This window comes from Hirundo rustica, chromosome 7, assembly GCF_015227805.2.
Source record: "Hirundo rustica isolate bHirRus1 chromosome 7, bHirRus1.pri.v3, whole genome shotgun sequence".
Classification (NCBI taxonomy): domain Eukaryota; kingdom Metazoa; phylum Chordata; class Aves; order Passeriformes; family Hirundinidae; genus Hirundo; species Hirundo rustica.
The window spans coordinates 30,579,689-30,596,774 of record NC_053456.1 but is presented as its reverse complement, the minus strand read 5'-3'; the positions used below and the strand labels follow the sequence as shown (position 1 = coordinate 30,596,774).

The 17,086-nt window shown below is 38.8% G+C and overlaps 1 protein-coding gene across 2 annotated transcripts in view; it reads right to left on the bottom strand.

The window, feature by feature from the left end:
* Positions 1-420: 420 nt before the first annotated feature.
* HIBCH (3-hydroxyisobutyryl-CoA hydrolase) overlaps positions 421-17,086 on the bottom strand; it is a 38,753-nt gene continuing 22,087 nt past the window's right edge. For both annotated transcript variants that reach the window (XM_040069438.2, XM_040069437.2), the window contains exons 8-14: positions 16,069-16,214; positions 15,321-15,407; positions 14,112-14,170; positions 13,315-13,396; positions 8,358-8,477; positions 7,151-7,184; positions 421-2,309 (exon numbers count right to left, since the gene is read on the bottom strand). In XM_040069438.2, coding sequence (XP_039925372.2) covers positions 2,194-2,309; positions 7,151-7,184; positions 8,358-8,477; positions 13,315-13,396; positions 14,112-14,170; positions 15,321-15,407; positions 16,069-16,214 — 644 coding nt within the window. In that variant the 3' untranslated portion in view covers positions 421-2,193. The remainder of the gene's footprint in view (positions 2,310-7,150; positions 7,185-8,357; positions 8,478-13,314; positions 13,397-14,111; positions 14,171-15,320; positions 15,408-16,068; positions 16,215-17,086) is intronic.

Sequence of the window (17,086 nt, the reverse complement as noted above, 5' to 3'; positions counted from 1 at the left end):
GTGTGATAAAGGCACTCTGGTTTGGGACTGGCATACTCTGCAAAACTGTTTACTTCTATTTAGGAGTTAAAAATACATTTGCTTTACATTTTCTCCAGGAAACAAGATTAATCTGAGTGAGTATGATGTGACTGACTTGATATTCTAATAATGGTTCAAAACACATTAACTGCAGCACAACTTTGTAAAGTTGACGTTTCTGGAGTAAGGCACCTCAGTATTCCCAAATAAAACACACTACAATATATTTTTACAGTATTTTTTGTGGAAAATATTTTCTTGTGGACCAAATAAAATTCAACTTACCATCTGCTTGTATGCCTTTTATTTGAAAAAAACCCACAAGATTGCACTGACTGGACAGGATCTCGTTACCTTGAGCTTGGGATAATTCCTGTTCACACAAATTTTGGAAGCAACTGAATATGCAAGTCCAAGTTTATTAATTCAAAAGTATGTTCTTCCTATAATCTTGTATGTCATTTACAATCAGAGCAGGCATGATCCCTACTCCCTGGGAATTACTGTGTTTTTCATTTAATAATTGGCTGGAGACTGCTCCTTTTATACAAAAATAATGGAAGTAACCAGGCTTTAAAAAGTAAATTTGAGATAGCAATTGTTCATGAATGTAAAACATATAAAAATTTTAAATAATACAGAGGGAGGTTTGCACTTCTTATGGGACCAGCTTGAGGTAGAAAGTCATGTGATACTTTCAGAATTACCTAGAGGTATTCATGAAATCTCAATTACTTTTGGAACTAAACTCAAGGACGGTCCCGTAACAAGTATGTCCACGGTAACATAAACTCACAGCTGAAATATTAACAATTTTATCTTACAAGATTCTAGTGCCAAAACAAGATGCCATTTTTTCTTGATTTAGCTTTCCATTTGCTCTGACTTTTTGAAAGCCACCCTTGGTAGTTCACCTTGATGCCTGAATTTCCTGGACTCTATTTCCAGGCAACAGCTCCTAGAAAGGAAGGAGCCTTAAGCTATTGCAGACCATTGCTGTTGGTAATAAAAAACGCCCAACACTGGAAACTCCATAATGGTTCTGCTACAGCTCTGACTTTTGATTCCCCAGTGCTGGTTACTGACTATGGCATTTGAACAGAAGTTTTCTTCCTTTGGTCTTCAGAGAAGCCAAAATTTGTACTTGTGACCTGCCTGTAAGTGTAGAAGTAAGTAGGAAGAAACACTGCTACGTGATCTGATGAAGCATAAAAAAGAAGGCATAACATTAAAGAAATTAGTAGCTGTCTGCTGCATACACAATAGAAAAAATCATTTCCCTCCCACAAATACTTGCATCAAGGGGTTCTGGTTATGTTGTGTAACTTCCCGTGTTATTGGCATCAGAACCCCACCACCCTGAATGCACTGGAATGTGCTGCTTGTTGTTCACAGCAAGCTTTGAGGCACTCGTTTCTTCACCACCAAGAAAACCAGCGGTTTTGTGACATCGTGAAATACTGATTATGCGGCTCAATTACACATAACATTTTAGAAAATGGGCTATGCAAGCCAAGAGAAATGTGCTCTAGGCTCTGGCAACATTATCACATTTGAAACAATGTTTACATCACACAGCAAGGCTGAAAAATGACCAAACCTTAAATCAATAGAACAATTTCTTGTTCTCAGATTAATAATGTATCAGTCTGAGCTTTTATTTAAGAGGATAATTAACCCCATGGATTCTGTCTTCCATTTTCCTTTGTAGCTCTGACTGTATTAAAGGTTTTACCATGTCTTATTTTCATTGTATGCAGAAGAATCTGTGGCACAATCCCAATTTACTAGATCAGTGACAGAGCCAAGAACACTAAAGGTCTCTTGACTTTTTGTTTATTAGGTTATAATAACCTTTTACTGTGCTCTTTTCCCCAAGAGCTCCTCCTAAGTTAAGAGTTGATGCAAAAAAATGAAATGTTAATCACTTTGTAAAGCAGTAAAAATAAAAATTTGCCTTGAAGTGATTTTTCCCATTATTAACCAGAGATACAATTATTTTCTCAGTACAGAGAATGTTCCTGAATGAAAAAAAAAAGGAAAAAGAAAAAAAAAAAAAAGCCTTGTGAATCTCAGGCTAGCTAAAAAAGTTTTGTTCAATTTGACCACACTACTATTAATTTTTACAGCACAGAAGTAAGGAGATAGGTAAGATGTCCCTAGGTTTGATCTTTACAGCTTGAGATCGTCGTTTCCCAGTGGTTTAAAACAGTTGTCCACAAATTCATCGCTGACTTCTTCCAGAGCAGCTGGCTTCCATTTGGGAGACTGGTCTTTGTCAATCAGCACTGTCAGGTGGAACAGAAACACCAAAGTTACTCTAATTATAAACTTCCTCTAATTAAAATGGCTTCAGATTGCATCAAGACAGATCGCTACAGTGATTGCATGGGGGAGACAAATCCATGTGCTCAGGAGAAGGCAGAGATTTCCTAACACAGACATTCCTACTCTAATAAAAGTTCCTGAGTTGGGACCTGCCCAGAGATGTCTCTGGGAGTTGCTGGATGACACAAGAACAGTGGATCACTTCAGAAGCAGCCCAAGATTTGAAGGAACAGGCCTGAAATGAGTGGCTGAGTTAGACCTGCCACTCTTGGCTGACTTGCACTTCCTCCGGTACAGTACAATGCTGCTTTTGGACAAGGCTTTCACACCTCTCTGCAAAACCTGACTCTTGGGAGAGTACAGGAGATGACTCAGTGGTGCTAAGTGCCTAAAGCTAATTTAAACTCATCACATAAACTAATAATGGAATAACTCACGAGGAAAGAGGAGAGCGGGGTGTCTTTGTGGGAACTGAGGGTGTTTATTTGTAAATACTGACAGCTACTGAGACCTGTGTAGATTTGACTGTGACAATCTGTATAATCTTAATCTTAGCACACTGACTTTGTGCTGCATCCTGGGAAATGCATCACTGAAGATAAAAACCATCACTGAATGAATCACATGTAGAAGGCTAACAAGAAAATGTCAATTCCCTAAAAACGTTCCCTGTATCCCAGGAATGTTTAAGGCATGTCAGCATGGCTGCATTAGGAAACTATACATATAAAAAAGAGGGAATTAATTTGTGTGTAAAAAATGATCAGTATGAATGGAATTCCAGAGCATCCTTCCAAGCACCTTTCAGGCTTTAAGAAACCCATAAAGGGGCTAGTGAAAATGTGAAATTGTTATAATTTTAAAAAGAACTGTAAGAAGTGTGGCTGCCAACAATCCTCACATTCCCTTCAGATGAGTGAGATCAGCAATTCATCTGGAGATGCACCTGTGGCCACCTCCTGACCAACACAGCCTATAAGAGGATGGGCAGGAAGAGGAGCACGTTTCAAATTTCTCTCCTGAGAGTGGCCTTTATTTGTTCATTTTCTGACAAGGAGTTTGGAGTGGGATGGTTCTAAAGGCAGCTGCACTGTGACACTCACAGAGACCGGGTATTTCAAAAAGCAACAACTATTTTTGGGTAAGTTGTGTTTTTCTGAATTCATTTTGTTCTTATTGAGAGAACTAGAAATATCCAAGATGAGGAATGTGTAAGAGGGTAGAATTTTATGTTCAATGAAAAGAATACTGACCTAAAGACTGCACTTATCAAAAAAACAGGCACTGTGGCCTGCCTAGCAGCTTGTAGTAAAAAAATGTGACCTGAAAACTTCTCTTTAACTTTTCTGTCTTTAACCAATGGTTAAAATTGGCTAGAAAATAAACACCATTTAAATGACAACTGCACTAATTAATATTTCTGTAGCTGAAGACATACAGGCATCACAACCCTTTACCTTATATCCCCAAAGAGCAAATCAAGTCAGAGCCCTGCATCCATTTCCTTGTAAACAGGCAACTAAGGACTCTTTAGAAACAAATGAATTGTAAAAAGTAACCCATTATATGGGAAACTGCAATTCCTCAAAAAACAGAATCCCTGAGAACAATTCTTCAAAAGAAACATCCTGTAAAAGAGTGCTTTTACTATGTTGTTCAGCTGGGAAGTTACTGAAAAGCCATGATCTTCCAAGATGTTTTTGAACATGGTGAAATCACTGACTGGGTCAAAAGATGTAATTGTCCCAAATCAATTATATTTATTCCACTGGAGTAGTATTTAGCTACTGATTTTCTTCAATTGTACTTGGAGTTCACAGTCTAGCCAAAACAGTCTGTTGTCCTCAGAAGCTGACTAGAGATGGTTTAAATTAAAGAGGAAGAAGTGTCCATGTGTGTCACTACAGCCTCCCCTCTGCCCTGCTGTACTAAGTGCTGCCAGTTTTCCACTCCAGGGTACTGCTGTCTATTCAAGCTCATCTTTCTGTTTGAACCTGGGGCCAGTTTTACCCTGGAAAAACTCAGTGTTCATAATGGTCTCCCCAGTGAAGCTTTTAATCTTGTATGAGTCAAAATACTTGTTTTCTAGTAGTATCATGAAAATATTCCTTTTCTGCTCCCTTGACTTCTTTATATTTTGTACCTCTCCAACTTGAGATCAATCATAACAAAAACAGAATAAAAGTTCTGAAGACTTCTAAGGTAAGCTAAGGGAAATTCATCATGATAAAAGTAACTGAGCACAGACAGCATGTTAAGGGTTTGTTCTTGTGTTTCACCTTCTTTATCAAAATCCCAAAGCCTTCTGTTCAGCAGCAGTGACTTTACCAGACTCAGTTAGTGCTCTGCTGCTGCAGCTTCCTCCAGTACAGTCAAAACTGGTATTTCCAAGCCCCTGACATTCTGTTTGCTGCCATAAAATCTCTCAGCTCCTGCAGGGCCCTGGGGTGCCCAGGGAACAGTTCACATCTGCCAGCACTGCAGGGAAGGTGGCAGGAGCTGCACAGAAATATCATCTTTGCAGGATCAGCAAGATGTGGAAGTCCTTTACAATTCCATTTCAAGTGCACATTCCTGCACAGAGTTAGGAGAGTGACTGAACAGGTATTTGTCCCTGAGATCTGCTGCTGAGATTGTATCCTGCCTGGATGTGTTTGAGCACTGACTTCAAAAATGACCACTTTTCAACTTTTCATTGGCAGTGAGATTTAAAAAACATTTCTTGGCAACTACCCAGACCTACGCATTTATGTATTATTCTATTAATCAAGGTGAAAAATTGATACCTAATGTGTTCCTAGTCCACATTTACCATTTTATAGGAAAATGGTGATGAAATATGACCCATGGGTTTTATGCTTTAAGAGTTTTGGCTTTTCTTTAATAGCTCCAATCACAAGAATCATAAACAGGGAAGACTGCCACAGCAGATTTTCAGGTTGAAAGAAAACTGGCTTTAAAAAAAAAGAAATTTTGACCTCAGGTCAAAAGCTTTTAAGCTACTCCCTAGAAAGCCTTTTAAAATTATGGTTTAAAGCAGATGAAAGGTATTATTAAAACCTGACCTGTGGCGATTTGCTGCTGAGAAACATTCTTAAACTAAAATCTGATTGTTGTAAGTCAACTTCTTTTGGTGGTAGAGAGGGTCAAGAGCTGGCTCTTAAATGCTTGTAATGTAAAGCTTTAGGAAAGAAAAAGCTAATATGTAACACTTTTATCGATTTTATTCACAATGGTTGGTCCTGTGAAGTACTTAATAATCTCCCTTCCTCATAAAATGGACCATGGTTTTTATGAAATTAGACTAAACTACAAAAGTGATCTTGAGTCAGATTCTACACTCCTCTGCAACAAGAGAAACAATGCTAAGACTGAAAATCTGACAAGATCTGCGCAGTAAGCAGAGAACAACAGTACTTCAGGAACAAATTATTATTGTTATTATTATTAGCAATCCCCTCAGTGCACTTGGATCTTTGGTGGGTTTTTTTTCCTTCCACTGTTAAATTTAAACTTTTGCAACATCATCCTGTAAAAAAGAGAAGCTTCCCAACTGCTGTTCTTGCAGCCTCTCTCTTTACAAGCAGTTTATGTATTTCCTGGCCATACTGACAAGGGATTTGCTTTTGTACTGTACTGCAGCCCCAGATGGTTTTGTGACCTTGTGCCTCGCAAGGAGAAATTCAGTTGGTGTTCCTCTGACTCTCAGACTTGGAGTTTGTCACTTCCTGAATAACTCCATTTCAGCAGCTTATTTGCTGATTTAGAATATATCCCAGGAACAGTATTTTTAAGCTATCCTTGTCCCCATTACCAACATAATGAAAACCGCTTCTCAACACGTGTGGTAAATACTTCAAAGAAGTGTCTGCTAATAAGTGCTAAAGAGTAATTAATTAAAATTATAAACCTTCCCCATGCTGTATGAATAAACTTTGCATCCCTCACCCCAGGCTGTCTTTAATACAGTGTTACTAATAGCAGACATTCCAACTAACATCCATTCCTTAAGCGTATTTTAAACTGCTTTATAAGGTATAAAACAATGAGGAGGAGGTGATAATACTTGAGTTTGTAACGGTGTGAATTGAAAGTCCAACCTAAAGTTATCCATCCAAGTGCCTTGTACTGTAAGCTCCTTGGAAAAAGGAATGCCCGTGCTTTATTTCATCTCGTGATGAACAGTACATAAATAATTGCTCCAGCTCCTAACAGATGTGACTTTGGGTTTGACAAACTGCACAGTGAATCAGCAGTAGGATCAAGGACAGCCTTGAAGCTGTCCCCTGGATGAACTTGCTGAGCCATTGCTCTACTTTTACCACTACCTCTCTTGACCAATGCTTTAAAATGCTGAATCAGTTCATGTGAAGTTTACATATATATTCTCTTAGAGTAAAATCCTTCCATTCAGAGATATTCTAGACGTGGGGAAAGTAAGTCTTTGTTCTAACAGTTTTCCACACAAACAGTTGTTCTTGGTTTTTGAGTCTTAAAGCATTGTGTAGCTGGTTGAACCAGCTCTGTGGCAACTGTCAGTGTTAAATGTGAAATGGTGAAACCAGGTGGATAAATAATGTTAGGGAACTGAGATTACACAAGGGAAACAGCATGGTTCTTGTGCTTTGGAACAGTAATAAATTCTGGCCACACAGAAGTCCAGTGAGCAAAACCTATGGAAAGCTGGGAAGTTTCCTCTGGGCTGTTGCTGCGTGCCCTTGTAGTGATTTCCAAAGCAGCACCACAATTGTGCATTGGTGTGCTGTGAAGCTTGAGGAGTGTTTCTGGTGTGGATACTCACCTGCTCGAACCCCTTCGTAGAAGTCATGGCCTTTCTGAAAGATTATAAAAACCAAAGCTGTAACATGACACATTCTATTCATCCCGTCTTTCCCTATCCCACTTCTGGTTGAAATGCAAGTTCTCAAGATTCAGTTAAATCCCACTTGTACTGTTTATTTCTGGGCCTACTTTGTCTTTACTATTTAAAGAGCTTTGTATCTTCTTGCTGAAATGCAGCCACACATCTCTTAAAATCAGTCTGGTGACCTGTAGCTGATCAGGCACTGTGCCACGGTCCGAGTTCTCCCTCTGTAACACCTCAGACCTTTTTCTAAAGAGCTTCACATGATGGGGCTAAGGTGTGTAGTATCAAAAATTCCTCTGGGAAAGGCCAGTCTTCAGGAATTGTGATGAATTCTGCATACTTGGAACTCTTTGCAGTTAAAGGGAATCCTGTAAGCATCCAATTTTTATATATTTTTTTTTTAAAAAAGGTAAATGTAACACTTAAATCCCTAAGCATGCTTCATTAGAAATGGAGCCACAATCCTAGTTTTAGTCAGGCATTAGAACATAGCAGAATTAAGCAGATTTTCCCTTCTTTAAGTATTTACTTGAACCATCACAAATCATTTAATTTGACATATAAAAACCTTATTTTAAATGTGACAAAACTAATAATAAGGATGCCATGGGGAACCTTGCAAGGCATTTGTTCAGGTAGTCCAGTTAGCAGCTCTGTTCCACTGGAAGGATCACTTTCTCAAATGCTATCCAAGCACTCAGCACTTAGTACAAATAGCACTAAAATCTCTTGCTGTGATAAATTTTTCATAAACAGCACTCTTGAAAGGCAGTGATAAACAACTATTTGCACCCTGCTGCTGGGAACTGAGGCACTGAGGACTAAGTAATTTAAATAAAAAACCTGTTCAAGAACACCAGTTTTAAATTACAATCCAAATACGAAACACTGTATATATTAATGTTTTCATACTTTTTTAACAAAAGTCAACTACTGAAGATCTCACCATCATTGACATAGTGTTCCACATGGTAACATGGAACTAAAAAAAAGCAGCAGCCTCACAAACACACCAAGATGATACTGAAAATGAAAACCTGTCAATTATAAACTCTTGATGGAATCCCCATAAGATTTTTAGCCTCTGATGAACCGTTCCCCCTCTGTGGCTGGCAAGGGCCAGGGGTTCAGGTGTGCTTACCATGCACGCTTGGCTCAGCCTGTATTCCATCCGGAGCACCTCTTGTAAGCTCATGGAGGCTCCTTCTCTGAGCTGTCTCAGAGTCAGCTTTAGAGATGTAGGTGACATCTTATTAATAGTCTGGGGAAGACATTAACATTATTTTTATTTTCTTCAATTTGGCCACTTTTGCAAGTCTGTCTTTTGTGCATTTTGAACTTGGTGTAGTAAATGATGGCTCTCTTCTCCCATTCCTCCTGTTCCCTCCCACCAGGCTGTCACATTAGATGAGCTTTCCTGCATAAGCTTTGATCAGCAAGGTCTCTGGGATGTGTGCCATCACTTGTGGAAGGCCTAGAACTCCTAAGGTCCCACCATTTAAGATCAAATTACTACTAGCCAGAGAAATTAATATAGTTTGAAAGGCATTTTCAAGAAGAATGTTTTGTTAAGTGAAGGCAAGTGTTACAAGCAATAAGCAATGTTTTTAAGTATCATATCTACATAGTGTGAATTGCTATTAGATTTACTGATATTGTAGTTGGTAACAGTATTGCTTAGCATTTAAGTTTTATTTGGTACAATAGAGTAATAAGGTTATAACAGAGAGATTGGTAACAAACTTCAGGTCATTTTTTCACGATCATTTGCAAAGGCCAAATGATACGCAAAGAAGAAAACTGTGCAAGAAAATCTTGTAATAAACCAAACATAATTATTCAGGATGGTTGTCTGGGACCAAGAGATACTGAAGTGATTTTGCCCTACATTACTCTGCTGATAGGAATCTTGGAGGTCTTGCCTTATTTCTTTTTACAGAAGTACAGGCTATAAATATTGTGCCACAGAAAGTATTCTTTTAAAGCACACAAACGCTGTAAATCTGGCTCCCAGGAGTATCCTTTGGTGAACAGCATGCCAGTAAACATAGAGGAAAGTGGAGAGAAAGACAAAATCCTAGTTAAAAAGAAAGGAATTGAGCTTTAAAGCTTCATGGGTTTGTGGGGAAAAGGAGCTAAATCTTATTGTTGCCTATCAATGTTTTCTTACTCTAAACACAATCCTCCTTTTTCTGTAAACCCAAATAAAAGATGTGTATCATTCATGGTACAACAGACAGATCATGATAATTAGGACATTTTTACCACTATTAAAAAGCAGCAGATGGTAAGATTTGCCTCTTTACATTATTTTCATTGCAGACATTAGGCTCCTTACCACAGCCTGAAATGGCAGGTTTCCAGGCAGCAGCAGCAGCATTTTTTCTAGCTCCCAATTACTCTTCATCCCTCCAGACACCAGCTGATAGAGCAGTGACCCATTTTGCCTAGTTAAGCTGGAAAACACGTGATTGCTGTACAAGCAGGAGTCTGTGGAATTGTGCCTCCAAAGCACTGGTTCTGTCCTTCTGTAACTTGCATGCAATCACTGTGCTTGAGAGAGAAGCTGGCAAAGAATGGGCCAACACTGGCCCCAAGTGCCAACAGCTCCTGGGCTCTGGTCAAGCTCTCCAACCAGGAGCTGCCTTTCAGCAGATTAAGAAATCTGCTGTACCTCTAGCTACATCACACTAGGTCCCAGATGGGTGGCAGCTCTTAACTGGGCCCCTTATTTCCTGTAAGATGTTCTTGCTGGCCTTACCTCTCAACTGGACCTTTCCTCCTTTGAGTTTCACATTCTGTCATTTAAATTAGGAGGCCTTTGCTCAGACCAGGTTAAATGCTATGCATGGTAGAGCCAGATGGTTCCAGGGGTGAAATGGTCATGGCTCTGGTCAAAGCAAGCACTGGAATGGGGAAGATCTGAAAACAGGACTAAAGGCAGCTCCTAGATGCACTAGACTGGTTATCTTGGCATATCAGTGAGGCTAAAAGTGGAGGAGGTACTGACATAAATCAAGCTGGAGGAAGAGGAACACGGCAGGAAAATGGGTAGGTGGAATTGCAGAAAAATGAGTCACCAGTGCAGCTATAAATACATTCTCTGTACAAAGAGGAGGGGATTGGTACTAGGGAACAAGCCTGAAAAAGAGACAGGATGGGCTGGAGTGAGGAGTACTAAAATGCAAAGAAGTCTTCATAGAAGTATTTGACATCTATTCCAGTATCTTTCAAACCATCTTGACTTTGACACAATGATCCCAACAGCTCTAAGCTGAATTTGCAGTAGACTGAACACCAACAAAATGCTAACAAGAAGGTGACTGAATTAAGTGGCACTGACACAGTGGATTCCCTTACAAGCGTAGAAGTGGGAATAGTGACTTTCTTTCGCTTAAAAACCCCAAAACCCCCAGGAGTCTGGTGCATCATTCCCCTTGCAACAGATGAAGACATCCATCACTTACTTTGAGCTATCAATGCATTTGTTCAACCACAGGGAACAATGGTCCTGGAAGAGTACTGACAGTGGACAGAGGAGTATCTAGCCAAAGCTAAACAGGAAAGATGCCCAAGGACAGAACATCACTCTCACTGCTCTGCCAACAGAGTTTCAGAATGCTGCACTGAATTCAACACCACCAACCTCCATTCCTGCAATCCACCTCACCCATTTGCTGCACACACATTAAAATTGCAGGAGCTATTACGTGCATCCCAGCCTGACCAGCAGATCTGGTGTCTTGTAATCCTCAGTCTGCAGCGTCCTGCACGCTACACTGGCACTCATTCAGTAACAATGAAGGATTTTAAACCATCAAGTCTCAGTGCTCAGAAGGTGCACTGCCCTGCCAAAAACCTCTAAGAAACCATTACGTGAAAACCAAGTCAAGTATCTGATGCTTTTCAGGTTTTGACCCCACATGATTACTTCATCCCACTAGAAATGGTACACCTGCCCCTCAGATTAAAGCTTTTTGGCTCATGTAAATCCTGAAAACAAAGCAGGGCTACAAAGTGAAAGGTTTGAAAACTACTGAGTTCAAAGTGTTAGTTCTCTAGCTTTCTACCTGTTTGTAGCTGTGTTCAAATGTGATGCAAATGATGAAGTCATTCTCAAGTAGAATTTTAAATACTTCATATTCTTCTTCATGCAACATTTCAGTATCAGATATGTGACAATGTTTTGAAAGTAAAAAGCAGGAGTACTGTAGGTCAAAGAGAACAGGGTACTTGGGATAAGATGGCTCACAGCGTACTTGGATAACTGTAGAACTAGGAGTTCCATTTTATTTCCCTTGTTGACCCAAGGTACAACAAGGGGATGTATCAAGGGGTACCTCCAAATTAGGATATTTGTATTAACCTTTCAGTTAGGGCTTATTCCATAAGCTTACTTATACATATAATAAATACAGGGATAAACAAGGAGAATAACCATAGCCATTGCTGTTACTGAATCAGCTGATATGGTATTTATCAGCTGGATTTGCTGTTGTTCCTGTACCTGGACACTGAAGTAAAACCTTGGTTTCACAACCTTGCCTAATCCTGCTGCTTAGCACAGCATCTCTGCTGTCAGAAACTCCTCTGAAATATAAGGGTTTGTTCACTCTAAAGTCTTGCATCTGCTAGAAAATGTGGGATTTGTTTTCATGGGGCTTTTCCCATGAATTTCTGCATGGACTGAAGCAAGTCATACTAACACAGTCATATCTCTCAAACACAACAGACAATTGTTCTGAAACTCTGGTTAACTCCAAGGACATTCATTTATGAATCACATGAAAGAAAAAAGTTGTTATAAAGTCCTATTAAAGACATGAGATAAGAGAACTGAAGAAGCAACAAAATAGCCTTGTTGTTGTTGTACAGGAATTAAAAAATCAGTTACACAAAATCATAACTTTGAAGTAGATGACCTAATTTAGTCATCAACAGATGACTTTGTTTTAAGTTCTGAATTAAAGCTGTTAAACAAATGTACTATCATAAACAATAAGGAAAAGAACAAATAATTCTTGGCTGTTTTCAACATCCACTGAACCTAAGAATATAATACGAACAGATAAATTTTTTATTCTGGCATCAATTCATTTGACTGCTTTATCCAGTGAAACTTGAATGCCAGGGGAAAAATCAGCTTTTCCTTTCATTCAATTTTGCTTTTATAAGACATATGCTAAATTTCTTGTAACATACTAGATATACTAGTTGGCACAAAGATAATCTTAAAACTTCCCTTCTCAAAAAACTGTTTGATAGTTCCAGTGACAATGTGTTACATTTTGAATTAATTTTTTTTTAAAGTGACAGGGTGCCTAATGCAAATACTACCTTATAAAATTCCTTCTGCTCATATCAAAGTCAGAGATGATGGATGTTTTCTTTTACTATGAAAGGAGGATTTCTTCTCTGAGCTGTGACTAAAGTTAAGATGACCCTTTTGTTGGAGAAACGCCTCAGTTCTATCCAGTTGGAATATTTCACTAGCTCCAAACCCAACTTTTACAAGGCACGTGAACAAAGATACTTCAAAGGATAAAAAGAAAATACAGGCATTATTTATAAATGAATTTAAGTTGCTTCTTGCTGGCAGTATGAATTACGTGTGTAGTATTGCTGCATGTTTTTTGAGTAGTGACTACATCCAATGCTCAGAAATGCATCAGAAAGATCAAAAAAGACTTTGTGATTATAAATTTTTTGATGTTCACCCAAATGAGATATCTGGAATAGAAGAAAAACAGCAACACTGTTCTGGTACTGTTTTATTCCAAGCCTTGGCAATAAAATGAGAAGCTGTAAAGGGAACACTTGGTCCCAACAACCCTCTGACTGTAGGGAGGGGAAAAGAAAGGGGAGATTGGTTTTTTGACTAAACTATAGTTGTATACACCGTGTGATGGTGCCCACATTGTGTGATTTTAGAGGAAAGCCATTGTCTGAGCAGAACTACTGAGAATCCCTCAGGACTATGTGTGAGAACCTGAGGATCTCAGCCTAAAGCCCTACAGGGTAACTAAAGTCTGTCCTATGGTGAGAAACCATAAAACCAGACTTAAAATCTCTAACAAAAGTGACACAGAAGACTTTACCTCTAGTTGCTTCATGGCAAAAGGAGAACCATCTTGCTTTAATTTCTTAACAATTTCTTCCATACTATTTCCTGAAAAAAGACTGGAAGAAAAAAAATCGGTTAACAAGCTGCTTCAGTCTCCCCCCTACCTTAGAAACAGAGCATAACCAGCTGATTTGGCTTTTCTTAGTAATGTCTTCCATGTTGTTCAGTTTCAAGTAACTCAGGCATCTCCTTTTCCCTTACAAGTCTCTAGTGTTTCAAGAAACCTTATTAACAAACTCTGGTATTTATCTATAAACTTCAATTACTACCATCAGTCTTAGCTGTATTTTTATAACATAGCAAATCTTTAGCTGGTTTGGTGTCAGCATCTTTTATCTCTAAATGTAGTTATTACCATCCTTATCCCGGAGTTTCAGCTCTTCCTTATCACTCTCACTTATTTCTCCTTCCCTTCCTGATACACAGAAGTTCCGAGCTATCACAGAAATGGCCTGAAGCCAATGAGTACTGTAAACGCATTAGGTAACATTTCCTGTTCAACAGAACAGTTATTCTCACAAATTCCCATCCAATATCTACAGAAAATGTTCATTTTAATGGGCCATTGGCTACGAATCAGACTCTTTTGCCCAAGTATTTAATGTACTGATCAGTGAAATATTTAATGAGCTTCAGCTAAAGCTCCCTAAAGACAAAATGTTACTTCAGCTTGGAGGTAATTTCTCTCACCTTGTCTGTGAAATATTGTTACTAGATTTAACTTCATGTTTTCTACCCACAAAAATAAAATATTTTAAGATTGCTGAATACCTGTTAATCTTCTCCATATGTTCATCAAGTGCAAACTCCTTTTCCTGATCAATTGTGCACTATTTAAAAAGCAAATACATATTTTACTTGGTTATTTTAGACTGAAAAGTGTATCAGTACCAAAAAATTTCATTGACTTGTGTTCCAGAAATATCATATGATAAATGATCACTTCAGACAGTGCGAATTTTAATGAATTACAATACTGCAGTGTGTATATATGAACTTGTCACTATCCTGTGAATGCTGAAGATGTTGCCTCATACTGCAGTGCTTGCTCTGAGCTACTATGTATGCATATTTGTCTGGGTGGTTATCTTGTACACAAGTAATTCTGATTATTCTATCGAAACACTTCTGTGCAATACACTAAAAAAGTCAGTGCAGATAAATCTACTCAAAAATCAAAGACTGCTTAAAAAAAACCCTTTCATTTTCTTCAAAAATATGCAGACCTATGTTTAAGCATTTTTAATGACCAAAAAAAAAAAAAAAAAGGCATTTCTCTTCCTTCTCTTTTCTATGTCATTTAACAAAATTTTATTTAGACATACAAAGTGTGTGATAGATCCATCAGCCCTCTGTGGGAAGGCTGTCAAGTGTCTCACATCTTCTGGCATTAAGGGGTTTGGGACACAAGCAGATGTTTCAGGAACAGCAGCTGAAGCTGAAAAGGTTCCCTGGCATTTCAGCTCTGATAACTAAAAATACACAGGTTCTTTTCCATTCAGTGGGATACTGCAGCACATAATCACTCCTATTTCATAGCATTCTGTTTTGTCAAAATAATCAGTACTATGATGTAAATTAGTTTATCCCATTTATTTTTCCAATTAATCTTATTTATGAAGTTAGTAATTATAAACCAAAATGACAAGAGCAGACACAGCTCATTTTAAAGGTGAACAACAGCAGAGTAATTGACTGAGTAGCACTGAATAGTGGTTTGACTCTAGAAGTTTTCTGTCTTTTGAAAGAGAACTGCAATGCAATCAAAAGAGTTAAAATAGCCACTGTTTGTAAAGGCAAAACCTTTTATTTTCATGCCCATTGTTACATGGGGCTAACACAGGTATTATGGAGAGAATGCAAAGAGTTTGGAAACTCATTATTTTCAACCATAAAAAAAAGATAATCAGTAGCATGGATAAAAAAAGAATGTCTACATATATTCAACGATTTTGCTTGATTTCAGTAATTTCAGTTTACCTTCATGTGGTAAGAGTTCAATAAATCAGCAATTTTTTCTTTTGAAGGAGATTTCAGTGCTATCAGGTCTTTCTCCAAGGCAGGTAGCTATTAAAAATAAGATTTAATTACCAGTAAGTAAAACAAAACATATTATTACTATGGTAACAGTAGGATATATGTATATAAACACCCCCTCATCCTCCCCAACTTTCTGACAGACCTTGAAGTACAAAGCAACGAACACAAGGAGACAGAGTTCACGTGTCAGTGTTGAACCACCCAAATTTAATTATGCCTGCAGTGACCAGCTTCCCAAGCAGCCCCCCAAAGCAGTGCTACAGCTGCAGCAGGTAAAGCCAGGCTGCACCAGTCTGAGAGGAAAGAACATTTTAATGGGATTTTAATGGGGTGTTACCTTCACTGCTAACTTTGCAGTTGGATAAATCTCTAGTTCCGTACACTGCTGTCTAAACTGTACAATTTTAAGCAACTTCATTCTGCTGAGCAGATCATGCCCTTCCAACAGTGGAATTGTAAAAACAGCACCATTTGCTCCTTCCTTCAAGCAAAGCTGTCAGCAGCTGGCAAGCGTTCGAAGGACAGCTTGGGGGTGTCTCACCCTCCCTGTCTGCAGGGCACGGCCAGCTAACGGGAGCGCAGCAGCCCTGCAGACACCCGGGGTGGTACCGGGGTGGTGGGGTGCTAAACCCCAAAGCTCTCACTGTGGCTGTGGGCTGTGCCCTGGCCAGCGCTCCTGGCACGTTACCTTGTCCGATTCTACAAAATGCGTCGCGATGCCAACCCTCAGCACGTCTCTTCCCTTCAGCCTGCATCCCGTCAGCGCGAGGTAATAGCCAACCTTGCCCGAGAGCCTTGGCAAGAAATACCCTCCACCTACATCAGGGAAAAGGCCTGTAATGAACAGCACAAACCAAAAGTGAACGGAGGAGATCCTGTACCAGTCATCACTAGCAGCAATTTTTTCTTGTCTCACTTTCACCTTCCTTACACAGGCACAGCACCCTTGCCCAAATTTTTCCTTGACTCGGCTTGACATTTCTGGCATCAAAACCCTTCCTAAAAGCAAACTCTTGAACGCTTTCCAAACTTCATCCTTTCCACTGGCACATGCTTCACAAACATATACCAAACAACAATATTTACTCTACTTGCCAACAACTCGAGACAGTTTTAGGTGCTTGAAAAATCAAGAGTGTTCTCAGCAAAGAAACAGAAGGGACACAAGGAATTGTGAAATAATTTGTGCAAGTTCAACCTGGATGCTGATTTTTCTCTGAAATCTTTTATTATGGTAAAAATATTAAATGCTGATGAAGTCCCTCTTGCACAGCTTAGTTTGAACAAATTTTGGGGCTGAGAATTCAATAACAGATCAACAATATTGCCAGGGTCTTCCTGAAGGTGGAGGCACAAGACGCTGACTTAGTACTTGGCTTTTTGATAGGACTGTGACTAAGCTAAAATTACAAAATAAATAAACAAACTCTCCTGTTTAGTAACTGTCTTATACACTTTTTTAAATCTACAGATTAGGGTCATTTTTTTAAAACTTCAAAGCTGTGACTAGAACTTAAAATACTTTTAGAAGTTGTATTGGAAAGTATCTACCTTTTGTTATATACATTTATCACCAAAAAATAAATATAGACATCTTTTTAAACATACTTAAACTTTAGCAAACTTTAGCTTAGCCGTATTGACTTCAGAAATCTGAATGCATAGAAGCAGGGTCCAGTTACTACCTTGAAATCAGGCCAATGGTG